This window comes from Podarcis liolepis (genome assembly GCF_965112155.1).
Source record: "Podarcis liolepis genome assembly, chromosome: 14".
NCBI classification, from domain to species: domain Eukaryota; kingdom Metazoa; phylum Chordata; class Lepidosauria; order Squamata; family Lacertidae; genus Podarcis; species Podarcis liolepis.
In genome coordinates, this window is record NC_139569.1 from 3,690,750 (window position 1) to 3,703,878 (window position 13,129).

General features: G+C 44.8%; 1 protein-coding gene across 8 annotated transcripts in view; it reads right to left on the reverse strand.

Moving 5' to 3' along the window:
- Positions 1–13,129, reverse strand: part of SDK1 (sidekick cell adhesion molecule 1) — a 596,711-nt gene that overhangs the window by 468,545 nt on the left and 115,037 nt on the right. For all 8 annotated transcript variants that reach the window (XM_083474661.1, XM_083474660.1, XM_083474664.1 and 5 more), the window contains exon 3: positions 2,200–2,359. In XM_083474661.1, the coding sequence (XP_083330787.1) occupies positions 2,200–2,359 (160 nt within the window). The remainder of the gene's footprint in view (positions 1–2,199; positions 2,360–13,129) is intronic.

A 13,129-nucleotide genomic window follows, 5' to 3' on the forward strand; every position in this document is an offset into this window, starting at 1 on the left:
TTCATCTTAATGAATAAATGCAATTCCCTGCATATAAATACAAAAACATCCAGAGTGATTTTGGTTTTTGGAAAGCAATTAGAAATAAATAATAGAGCTGAAATATTCATAGCAATATATTTATTCAAACTTTATAGTAAATTTTGATTAGCTTTCCATGCACATTCTGTAGAAGACAAACGCTTCAAGTATTCAAAACAAGTTAATCAAACCCTAAACAAAATAAATATGGTTTTCATGGCAACCTAAGGAATTTTAAAAAAAAACAAAGTATAATATATAAGTGCAGCAGGCAGCACTTAAAAGGAAAGGTCTTCTGTATGTCCCTTCAGTAGCAATATGTAACAATACACTACTTGGTTTTTGTATTACAGAATTATAATATAATATTAAGTAATGCAAGATGCTGGATGTATAACAATCGTCATACTAAGGCCTGTTCTATTTCCTATCCTCTTTCCTAGCCCACCTTTCTGTACTGCTTTCTTTTACACCTCCCAAATATTGTTGGTGTCCCATCAGAGTTGTGGATTTCTGTTCAGTTTTTTGGCCGCTGACGGCAGTAAAGCACCCCCATTGATCAACCCAATATCAAAATCACAGACATGCTTTCTACTGTGATTAATCAAGCCAGTAGACGTTGTTACTCTAAATAGTAATTTAAATTGCAGTTCCATATATAACAATCCTGCATTCTGAGTGTTCCAAGCACATCACAGCCATCAGCAGCTGGTTGGCAATGGAGTCTTATTTTGCATGGACTAAGGGCTAAAGGGCCAGAGATACTTGTTCTGCCCAGTGAGTCACTCTTATGCAAGCTAAGACAGAGGCATGACATTTCTCCCTCTCTCCTACACGAACATAGGCTTTGACAATTTTATACGGCAGGTATAGGGCTTACCTGAGACAGCAAAACTAATCTAACACCACTTGTTGAGTTCATGGCTTGAAGCAGAGACATTTTAGCTCACAGCTGATACGTGTAGCCACTATGCGATGCCACCTCTCAGCGAACAGTTTCCACACAGATACCAAGCTCATACAGTTCAGACATTAAGTGATATGGCAAAATGCGTATCTCCATCAGACTAAATTTGGTAGAAAGTTCAAATGCAAGCAGTTTGCCATGGAATGCATTGAACAAATCACTACATATAGATTACCCCACCCATCCCCGAACCCCACAGTGAATCACACTGACAACATAAGAGGAGCCCTTCAGCTGAATCAGACCAAAGGCTCATCTAGCCCAGCATCCAATTCTTCACTTGCATCCACTGAGACCTTGACTCCACTATCAAACCAGATGAACCTTGAAAGGTGTCCAGAGCACTGCCTAGTCCTGTTGGATGAGTTTCTGTTAGTAAGGCTTGAGGATGTAGACATGGTTCTTGGATCAGTCAGGGCAAGCACTTGCACTCTGGACCTTCGCCCCTTTTGGCTGATAAAAACTTGCAGGAATGGGACAGCTGGCAGGGCCAGGGAGGTGATTAATACCCCCTTTCGAGAGGGGGTAGTCCCTGCCTACTTGAAGGAGGCAGTGGTAAAATGACAAATGACCTTTTGTTTGCCAAGCATTTAGTTGTTTAAACATTTGTAATCTGTCAATACAGGTTTTCATAACAATATCTATTTTGATTAAAAAATGTCTATAATGCAGACCCTCCAAGTGTCCCTATTTTCCAGGGACGGTCCCTGATTTTGAGAAGCCGTCCCAGTTTCTGATTTGATCCTGGAATGTCCCATTTGGTATGGAGGTATCTGACTCCCGAGCCGTCTAAAGGCATTTCTGTATAGGGAAGGTTTTTAAAAAAATGTTTAATGTTTTATATATGTTGGAAGCTGCCCAGAATGGCTGGGGCAAGATGTGTAGGGTATAAATAGTAAAATTATCATTATGGAATGGGACGTCCCTATTTTCATCAGATAAATGTTAGAGGGTATGTACAATGTATTAGAAGAAAGGAACTGCATTGCTGGGGGTTGTACTAGATGACCCTCAGGATCCCTTTGAATCTATGATTCTATGAGATATCATAAAGGCAGCCCATAAGATAGTTCTACTGCCTTAAGTTTTAACTGTATTGTATGTTTACCCATTTTGTTCTTTTGTGATGCAATGATACAAAAATAAAAATCTTTCCTCATTACAAAGTTGAAAAATAGAATCTATAGATTGCTGTTCTAAAAGCCACTTACGTGTACTCGTTGGTGAAGGCCGTGGTTTCCCTGCCATTGTGCAGCCATTTAAATTCCAAAGGCCAGCTACCTTCTGCCAAACATGTGAGCACGAGGCGGTTCCCTTCTAGGTGAGTCTGGGGCAAGCCTGGCTCTGTCTTGAAATAGGGTGCAACGTCATCTGAAATAGGAAAGAAAAAGAAAGTCAAAATGAGGGAACGAGGTTGTGAAATTGCTTTATGTTCTTTTTCAATACAGACTACAAATCAATAATAATAATAATAATAATTTTTATTTATATCCCGCCCTCCCCAGCCAAAGCCGGGCTCAGGGCGGCTAACAACAATCAAATAAACAATCAAATAATAACACATTCTAAAAATATTTCATTATAAAAATTAGTTAAAATCAAATTGATGGCAACCGATTAAACAAAATTCTGTGCAGGTTGCCAGAGGAGGGAGTCAGGCTGCGCCCTGACCAAAAGCCTGGCGGAACAACTCTGTCTTGCAGGCCCTGCGGAAAGATGTCAGGTCCCGCAGGGCCCTAGTCTCTTGTGACAGAGCATTCCACCAGTTTGGAGCCGCAGCCGAGAAGGCCCTGGCTCTAGTTGAGGCCAGCCTAACCTCTCTGAGGCCTGGGACCTTGAGGATGTTATTATTTGCAGACCGTAGGTTTCTCTGTGGGGCATACCAGGAGAGGCGGTCCCGTAGGTACGAGGGTCCTAGGCCGTATAGGGCTTTAAAGGTTAAAACCAGCACCTTAAACCTGATCCTGTACTCCACCGGGAGCCAGTGCAGCTGGTATAATACCGGATGAATGTGCTCTCGCAGCGAAGACCCCATAAGGAGTCTCGCCGCGGCATTCTGCACCCGCTGGAGTTTCTGGGTCAGTCTCAAGGGCAGCCCCACGTAGAGCGAGTTACAATAATCCAGTCTGGAGGTGACCGTCGCATGGATCACAGTGGCTAGGTCAGGACGAGAGAGATAAGGGGCCAACTGCTTAGCTTGGCGGAGATGAAAAAATGCCGCCTTTGTTATAGCTGTAATCTGCGACTCCATAGAGAGGGAGGTATCGAAGATTACACCCAAACTCTTAACGGACGGTGCTGGCACTAATTGCACCCCCGCAAGAGATGGGAGTTGCCCCCTCGATCCCATATCGTCCCGCCCCAGCCAGAGGACCTCTGTCTTCGAAGGATTTAACTTCAACCGGCTCCCACGTAACCATCCAGCCACCGCCTCCAGACATCTGGTCAGCGTGTCTGGGGCCAAGTCAGGATGGCCATCCATCAACAGATAGAGTTGGGTGTCATCAGCATACTGATGGCAACCCAGCCCAAAACTCCGGACAAGCTGGGCGAGGGGGCGCATAAAGATGTTAAAAAGCATCGGGGAGAGAATTGCACCCTGAGGCACTCCACACACCAAGGAGTGGCGTGATGACAATTCCCCCCCAAGCGCCACCCTCTGTCCCCGACCAGAGAGAAACGAGCGCAGCCATTGAAGGACTGTGCCCTGGATCCCCACGTCGGCAAGGCGGTGGTCCAGGAGTTCGTGATCGACCATGTCAAAGGCTGCTGACAGATCTAGAAGAATCAGCAGCCCTGACCCGCCTCGATCCAGCTGCCTGCGGAGATCATCTGTTAGGGCGACCAGAGCCGTCTCGGTCCCATGACCAGCACGGAAGCCGGACTGGAATGGGTCTAGAGCAGATGTTTCATCCAGAAACCTACCAAGCTGTTCAGCAACTGCTCTCTCAATCACCTTACCCAGGAATGGAAGATTCGAGACCGGGCGGTAATTGGATAGATCTGAGGGATCTAATGATGTTTTCTTTAAGAGCGGACGCACCACCGCCTCCTTCAGTTCCCCTGGGAATATCCCGGTGCCAAGGGACAAGTTGATGATATCCCCCAGGGGGCCCCGCACCTCGTCTGGACACGCTCTAATCAGCCATGACGGGCACGGGTCAAGAGGACAGGTGGTGGGCTTTCCAGCTTGGAGGAATCTGTCCACATCGGCTGGAGATATCCGGTCAAAGTGGTCCAATACTGGACCCAAGGACAGTCGAGGGGCCTCCAGTTCCTTTATTGTATCCAAATTGGCAGGGAGGTCATGGCGGAGCATCAGGACCTTCTCCGCAAAAAAGCTCGCAAATGCCTCACAGCTGTGTGTCAGATTGTTATTTAAATTTGGCTGTCCTTCAAGGGACGTTAAAGACCGAATTATACTAAATAATTGTGCCGGGCGAGAGCTAGCGGATGCAATGGAGGCCGAGAAGTAAGACTTCTTAGCAGCCTTCACTGCCATCTCATAGGTTTTCATAAAAACCCTATAAGATGTTCTTGAGGCTCCGTCACGGGCACCCCGCCATACTCGCTCTAGCCGTCTGAGGTCCCGCTTCATTTTCCGAAGCTCCTCGGTAAACCAGGGAGCCCGGTTTCTGCGGGGTCGCAGAGGGCGCTTAGGTGCGATCTCATCGATGGCTGCCAGGAGCTGGGTATTCCAGCCCTCAACAAGCTCAGTCAATGAGTTGCCAGGGGGAGTAAGGTCCCGCAAGGCTTGACGGAATCTATCCGGGTCCATCAGCCTCTGCGGGCGAGCCCAAATCGGCTCGCCACCTAAGCAGGGTGGGGGTGGAAAGTCAATCCTGGCTTTCAGAGCGTAGTGATCAGACCATGGCACCTTCATCGAAGGAGACATGATCACATCTATACCGGCGCCAAAGATCAAATCCAGCGTGTGGCCTGCTTGATGTGTGGGGCCCGAAACAAACTGGGAGAGCCCTAGTGTCGCCATGGAAGACACCAGGTCCAGAGCCTGTGAGGAGGGAGTGGCATCAGCGTGGAAGTTGAAGTCTCCCAATACCAATAGGTTAGGGAACTCCAAGGCCCAGCCGGCCACCGCCTCCAGCAGGCCTGACAGGGTGGCTGCTGGTGCGCTAGGTGGCCGGTACACCAGCCAGACAGCCAAGCTCTCCTCGGAGCCCCACACTAGGCCAACACATTCAATGCCGGGGATCGATGGCGATGGTAGAGCCCTGAAAGAACAATCTTCCCGGATTAATACTGCCACCCCTCCCCCCCCGGCCCACAGTCCGTGACTGGTGGAGGACGGAGAAACCCGGGGGCGCCATCTCTCGTAAGGTAACAGTTACCCCTTCGCGCACCCAGGTCTCCGTCACACAAGCCAGGTCAACTCCCTGCGAGATAAAGAAATCTCGCAGGGTAGCGGTTTTGTTGCCTATAGACCTGGCATTGCACAACACCAGTGAAGGAGGTGAGTAATCCTTGCTCACCCTACCCTCGTCTCTCGGGATGGGGCGCAGATTGGAAGGGGTACGAGCATATCCATATCTCGATCCCCTTCGCCTATAACATCTGCCCCCACCGCCATACCTCCCTCGCCCCACCACGGTGGCAATCCCAAGCCTCATATTAACCTCCATTTACAAATAGAAAACAAAACAACCAAAACAATTATGCCCAAACAAAACCAATCCCCGCCCCACTCAGTGCCCAACCCCAAAAACAAAACAAAATGGAACAAACAAAAATACATAAATAAAAACCACCATTCACAGTGGTACAACAAAATAAACAATAAAAGCACATTTAAAACACCTTAAAATATATATAAACATCTTTAACATTTGCAGCAGATAATGAAATAATATAATATTATAAAAAACAACAACCCCCATTTAAGGTGCTGCAAATTAAAAGCAATTAAAACGTTTAAAACTATTTTGTCCATTGCTACCGGTAGCTGCTCTGTCCTCTAAACTGTGATGGTAGTGCAGGCCCCGCCCCCCTAGGCCGGATAGAGTTGGCAGGAGTGGGAGCGGTCTTCCCAGCACTCACAAAGCAGCAACAGCAGTCGTGTCCCGGAGGCCTCTCCCAGGCCTCTCATGCTGTGGCGATGAATGCAGGCCCCGCCCCCTAGGCCAGATGGAGTTGGCAGAAAGGGGGCGGTCCTCCCAACACTCACGCGAGCAGCAGCACCAGCAGTCGTGTCCCGGAGGTCTCTCCCAAGCCTCTTATGCTGTGGCGATGAATGCAGGCCCCGCCCCCTAGGCCAGATGGAGTTGGCAGAAAGGGGCGGTCCTCCCAACACCCACGCGAGCAGCAGCACCAGCAGTCGTGTCCCGGAGGCCTCTCCCAAGCCTCTTATGCTGTGGCGATGAATGCAGGCCCCGCCCCCTAGGCCAGATGGAGTTGGCAGAAAGGGAGCGGTCCTCCCAACACTCACGCGAGCAGCAGCACCAGCAGTCGTGTCCCGGAGGCCTCTCCCAAGCCTCTTATGCTGTGGCGATGAATGCAGGCCCTGCCCCCTAGGCCAGATGGAGTTGGCAGAAAGGGAGCGGTCCTCCCAACACTCAAGCGCTTACGGTTTTGATTTTTCTAGAAAGGGTTCAGGTACCTCCTAGAATTTCACACCAACCAAAGAGAACAGACAGAAAATGCCTATCCAAATTCTTTATTTAATCTTCCCATCATAGGTGGTTCAATACACATCACATATATGTACATATTGCTACTCTGATAATCTAACTTCTATGCAAATAAGAACATAAGAAGGGTATGCAGGATCAGGCCCATCTAATCTAGCTTCCTGTTCTCATAGTGGCTCACAGACACCAGCAGGATTCAATGTCAATGGCACTCTCCCTTCTGCGGTTTCCAGCAGTTGGTATTCAGAAGCATTACTGCCTTTGATCATGCAGATGGAGCAAAGTCATCCTGGTTAAAAGCCATTGTTAGCCTTGTTCTCCATGAATCCATCTAATCCTCTTTTAAAGCCATCCAAGTTGGTGACCATCACTACTTCCACTAATAACAATAACAAAATTTTTATTATTCGTTTCCCTCCCATCTGACTGGGTTGCCCCAATACTCTGGGCGGTTTCCAACAGCAGTGTACCTATTTACTACCAGCCGAGTTTGGAGAAATGATTTTTGTTGAAATTAATTTAATCACAAAACAGTAAGTACAGTGGTACCTCGGGTTAAGAACTTAATTCGTTCTGGAGGTCCGTTCTAAACCTGAAACTGCTCTTAACCTGAAGCACCACTTTAGCTAAGGGGGCCTCCCGCTGCCACCACGCCACCACCATGCAATTTCTGTTCTCAAACAGAAGCAAAGTTCTTAACCTGAGGTACTATTTCTGGGTTAGTGGAGTCTGTAACCTGAAGCGTCTGTAACCTGAAGCGTCTGTAACCTGAGGTACCACTGTATTTCCAGCAGTGCCAGCCTGCCCATGAGGCAGGCTAAAGCAACTGAGGTTGCATGGCGGTGGCTTCTTCCAGTGAGATCTTGCAGAACTTGCATGAGATATCACAAGATATTGCCATAAACCATTGCAGCCACACGCCCCCCGTAAGCAAGACTTAGGTGAGAAGGACACCTTCTTGTTTCATCTCAGGTGGGGAAATGGGATGGGTGCCCCTGACCTTTACGCCCTTGTTGGCTTTGCTGGGTGTCTGGGTTGTACTGAATGAAGACTATTGCCTTAAAACTCTGGTCCAACAACTATTAGCTGCAGCACAAATGCTTACAGCTAAAGGTTGGAAATATTGGAAGAGAATTAACAAAGAGGCCTGATACAGACATGCGTGTTCTTTACTGATAATGCAAAATATTGGGGCAATTTTTTTTTAAAAAAATTAATGTTTGGCAAACTTTTATTCAGCATATAAATAAATGATGGAAATAATATTCAGACCCTCCCACCTAGATACGCCTGTATTTTGAATGTTGTTGTTTTTTTGATGTTATTGATTATTTTTGATGGAGTTTTAGATTCCGTATCACTTACATGTATCTGCCCAAGAAAAGAGAAAATAATAATAATACTGCTTTATAACATTTCACCACTCACCTCCTGCTCTGATAATTAAAGATAATAGCTGTTTCTTTTTTTCATATCCTATTCCATCCTTTCTCAGACTAGTAAGATTTTCTTATTCCTTTCTTCTAGGTATGTATGTATTTATGAATCTCTCACTGCCCACTTATCTCAATATAAGCCTGTATCTTTCTTTGTACTGAAAATTAAATCAAGATAAATAAATTTCTGAAAAATCTTCATCAGTGGCCAAAATGCTGAAAAGATAATACGGGGGGGGGGAGGGTTGGAGGATTAAAAAACACACACACAGAGAGAGAGAGAGAGAGAGAGAGAGAGAGAGAGAGAGAGCATCTTAGAGGAATTGATATCTATACTGAAGTTATATCATTATTCTGCCACTCATCCTTAGTCCCTAACTTTTTCATATATTTTTAAAAAAACAATGCTTCATAGAATGAGAGCATACCGTATCGCTGTACAATATATTTGAATCCTACATAAAAAACAATGAAGGGAAAATACAGTGATAGAACTTGGTAATAAATGTATCTGAAGTGTATCTGAAGAAGTGTGCATGCACACGAAAGCTCATACCAAGAACTAACTTAGTTGGTCTTTAAGGTGCTACTGGAAGGAATTTTTTTATTTTGACTTGGTAATAAATGTATGCCAGGATTTCCTTACATGCCCAAGTAACTTACAAAACCAATATGTTACCTTCCCTCTCATCTTCCCATTCCAGCTCCCCCCCCCCCTGCATAAAACTTTAAAAAGCCATAGTAGGGCATAGCTGCCTGCTGTTATTGCCTTTTTCACGAAGTCTGTATGAGTGTGCTGTCTCACACTCAAATTTAAATAGATGTGGAATTGATCTCAGAAGCAACAGAGAGGGAGAAGGTTGGGAGGAAGAGGTGTCAGAAACTGAAGAGGTCACTGGGAGCAGGGAAAGTTTGTGGTGGAGTGAAGTCCAAAATCAGAATCAGAGGCAAAGGCAGAAGCAGGAAAGAAGGGAGGCCAAGTGGTAGAGATGTTTTAAGGGGGTGTCTCCTGCTTCTGCTGCAGCAAGCTCCCCTCCCTCCTGGTCTCCTAGGTCCAGAAGAGGTATGAAGAGGGAGGAGCAAACACAAGCACATCAGCGTAGTCTCAGATTGCTTGGGAAGGACCTGCGGGGGGGGGGGTGGAGAGAGATTTAGGCAGCTGTGGGAAGGCAGGGAACTTCAGCCTCCATAACTGCCTCATAGGGACAAGACGTACAGAGAAGAGTTGCTGGGCTCACTAGGCCTGGTACACCTGAGCCAGCCTTGTTTCTGCTGATAAAGATTTAACTCCATGTGATGTTTTGCTGACTGGGTCCCTGACACTTGGTTCACCCTCTCAATTTAATTATTTTAAATTTAAGCTGTGAACTAAAATCCAGGCCTGGTAATGTAATTAAACTGTTTCTGTTATGGTTTTGTACAGTATTGTCTGCAAATATCAAGGCCCAAGTTAAGCAGGATATAACAATCCTTTTAAACTTCATTGTTTATACTCAGCACTCACATACAATGAAAATGTTAATATATAAAGCTGTTACAAAGTAATATCTTATTCAATGTTTTTTATCATGCATTGTTTTCTTTTGAAATGCAAAGATGTGATTTGTATTTATAATTTCAAATGTTTAATATAAATGCAGTTTTATTAAAAGTTTTACCACAATAAATTTATTATCTGCACACAATGAGAGATTAGTTGCACAAAAGACTACATAAGATTGTGCAGCAAGAGCTGGGGAAGATGATAGAGTCTAAGTGTCCAAGTCTAAATATATGACCCGACACTATAATTTCCATGAGGGGGGCATGGCAGTTGAACTAGGTTAAACACTATTCAGGTTTGCTGGTTAAATTAAATAGCACTGAATCCAAAGTTCATCTGATATTACCTATAGCTACTGGAGTTGTTTACCATCCACCACAGGGAACTGCTGTTTAGCAGGCTATGTACTCCAACACATTCAGCCCCGAGACTGAAGTAAGTTATATGCCTCCATTCAACAGGGCTTACTTCTTAATAAATGTGCATAAGAACACACTCATCAGTTGCTAAGGTTTCCTGATGTTCAAGCAAAGGCACTCACTTCCTAACAGTGTGCATTGTCCTGAACCCATATTTGATTCTTGTTAGAACTTAGTTCTATTAATTTCAATGGGTCTACTCCAAGCAGAACTGTTTCAAGTCTTGGAACTCTTGTTACTACTCTTGAACTCCTGAAACTTGGCCTTTGTCCTCAAATTGGATTTATTGTTGTCACTCATTTGCCTTGTAAGAGCACCTGGAGTAGCTGCTGCTCTTGCCTAGCTACTGTGTTTGTACTGTTAAACAGGTATAGTAAAAGTTTAGTACTTTACTTTTACAGTAATCACCTCTTAGGTGGGAGACAGGACACAGGGATTGTAATGTAAAGATGTCCTGTAGAAACATCTTGGCAAGGCAAGGTGCAGAGGAATGGGACAAGGCTGTGGAACTGGATTCTGGGGTGGAGTCCAGTGGTTGGGGGGGAGGTGTTGATATGTTTGTTGGGGAGGGATTAAGCAGGTTAAGTCAGGAGTGCTCTGATGGTGTTTCCTGCTTGGCAGGGGGTTGGACTCGATGGCCCTTGTGGTCTCTTCCAACTCTATGATTCTATGATTCTAGGTTATTGATCTGAGGCCCTGCCTCATTACTATTGGACATCCCAAGAGGAGAGGAGGAGCTGCCTGACCTGTCTTTGGCACTGCTTCCCATCCTAGAAATGCGCCCCAGCTCCAGGGAGGTGCCTGAGGATGAGTCAGACAGTGGACCAGCCTGGAAGAAGAGGTGGGCCAAAGGACTTATTGCTGAGAGGACACTGGGCCATAGGCAAAATCAGATGTTGTGAAGCAATATTACTGGACTAAAGGCTGACATACAGCTGACCAGATATTAGTCGGTGCCTTCTTTGAGCCCTCTGCTAGGTATGGTCCATGGAAAGTATGAAAAATGCCTCCTTTGATGTGCCCCTTCCCCAGGGGCAGAGCACAATATTCTAATAAAGTATGTTCAGGGTTTTTTTTTTACTCTTTACTGTATTTGAAGTTCTGACCTCAAATATAGTTGTGTTTATACCCTCTGGTATAATACGTGGTGCTAGGCTGTTCTGCTTCTTGCATTCACAAGAATTAAATGCAGTTCATTAAACTCTCTTTAGAAAGTTAGAAAAGTAAGCTTGGATGAAATGATTATCACAGCAGGACATGTCTCAGGATAAATGAAGAATTTTGATAGCAGCTTTGAACAAAAACATCCTGTAGAACAGCAAGATTAATGTGCCTTTCAACATTGTCTTTAACCAGACGGTCTTAAAATTACTTCTTCTTTTTTTAAGAAAAAATCCGCTTTGGGGTTTGAATGAGAGCGTTTTTAATAGTGTGCAAGTGTTGGATATAGTTTTGAAACTATCATCAACCTGTGGATCAAAATTGCTAACAAGATTCCATGATAGGAAAGCACAAGCAGGAGCTGGAGAATCAGTCATAAAAAGGCTCTTCTTCAGCAGGGAGAAAATATCAAAGAGCATTTTTTTATTCATTCTATGCCCTTTTGCAGTTATTTTACACATCAATAGGAAAAGGATCTAGCCAACATTATGTATGATCTCTTACCAACCCAGCCATAATTACTATGTCAGTCCTTCCATTCCAAATCTACAACCAACCAACTTTTAAAATTAAACCTATTTCAAGTCTTATTTAGTGTAAGGCTTGTTCAGGAATGCACTTCTAAACACACTTTATTTTTCTACAATTTATATGAAACATGCAAACTTAAATTGGTTGGTTGTATTCAACTAAGTTCTGCTTGAAGTAGACCCATTGAAATTAATAGGTACCACTCCAGCGGGAAGGTAAACAAGGTTATCCATCTACCCAACAAGCTTTTATGCAGTCAGAGAAGACTTGATTACTCATGAGAGTCCCTCTACCTGCAAGAATTCCTAGACTGAAGAAAGGCACTAATCTCTGGGGCAAGGGAGTCTCCTCTTGTCTCTTATGGCATTGTTTCTCCCTGGAAGGCATTACCAGTCACCTCCTCCTCCAAACTCTTCCACTCTGTCAGAACAGTCTGGGCCCTGGGTATCTCTCATCCTCCACAGACTGGGAAGCCCCAGGGTCCCCCAACTCATGCAGTCTTGGCATGTCCAGAGGCAGGGTGGCAGCTTCATCAAGTGGGTTCTGCTGCTTAGTTTCATCCCCCTCCCCACACACCTCAGGTGCTGTCCACATTGGAAACGACAACACTCTGAAGCTCTTATTTGTTCAAGCTCTTATTTGCTTCAAGTTACAAGAAAGGAGATTCCAACTAAACATCAGGAAACATTTTCTGACAGTAAGAGCTGTTCAACAGTGGAACGGTCTTCGTCAGGAGGTTGTGGACTCTCCTTCCTTGGAGGTTTTTAAGCAGAGGTTGATCATCTGTCATAGAAGCTTTAGCTTAGTTTCCTGCATTACAGGGGCTTGGACTGGATGACCCTTGGGGTCCCTTCCAAATCTACAATATTTTGATTCTATGATTCTATGAATAAAACTTCCAGTTGCACCAATAACATTTTTTTTGGGGGGGGGGGTTGGATGATTATAATTGAGTCTGCAGTTGTAGGGAAGGGTTAACCTCCCATTCCTATACACCATGCACATATTTATCTCCCCACAGCTGATATTTGAAGGAGGGGATGCCTAAATTTGCTAAATGCAAGCACACATTTAAAATACTTAGTTTGGCCCCTCCTAACCTGTCAAAGTGTGTGGCCATTTCCAAGTTTGCACTCAGTTATTTTTCTGGAACTTCAGCCTTATTCTCAAGATATACAGTAAAAGACCCCCCTCTACATGTCCCTTCCAGGTATGATAGCAGTTTATGTGTGCTAATACTGCATTGCTGCTTCCATGAGCAGTTGTATGAAATCAGAAAGTGCAGGCAGAATTCTATGCACACAGAGTTTCTGTCTTCCCCTGCACACAGTCATATTATTTTTATTTTTAGCATAAACAAAATCACAGGAAAACTGATATGAAATATCAAATCAAAAAGAAAGTGG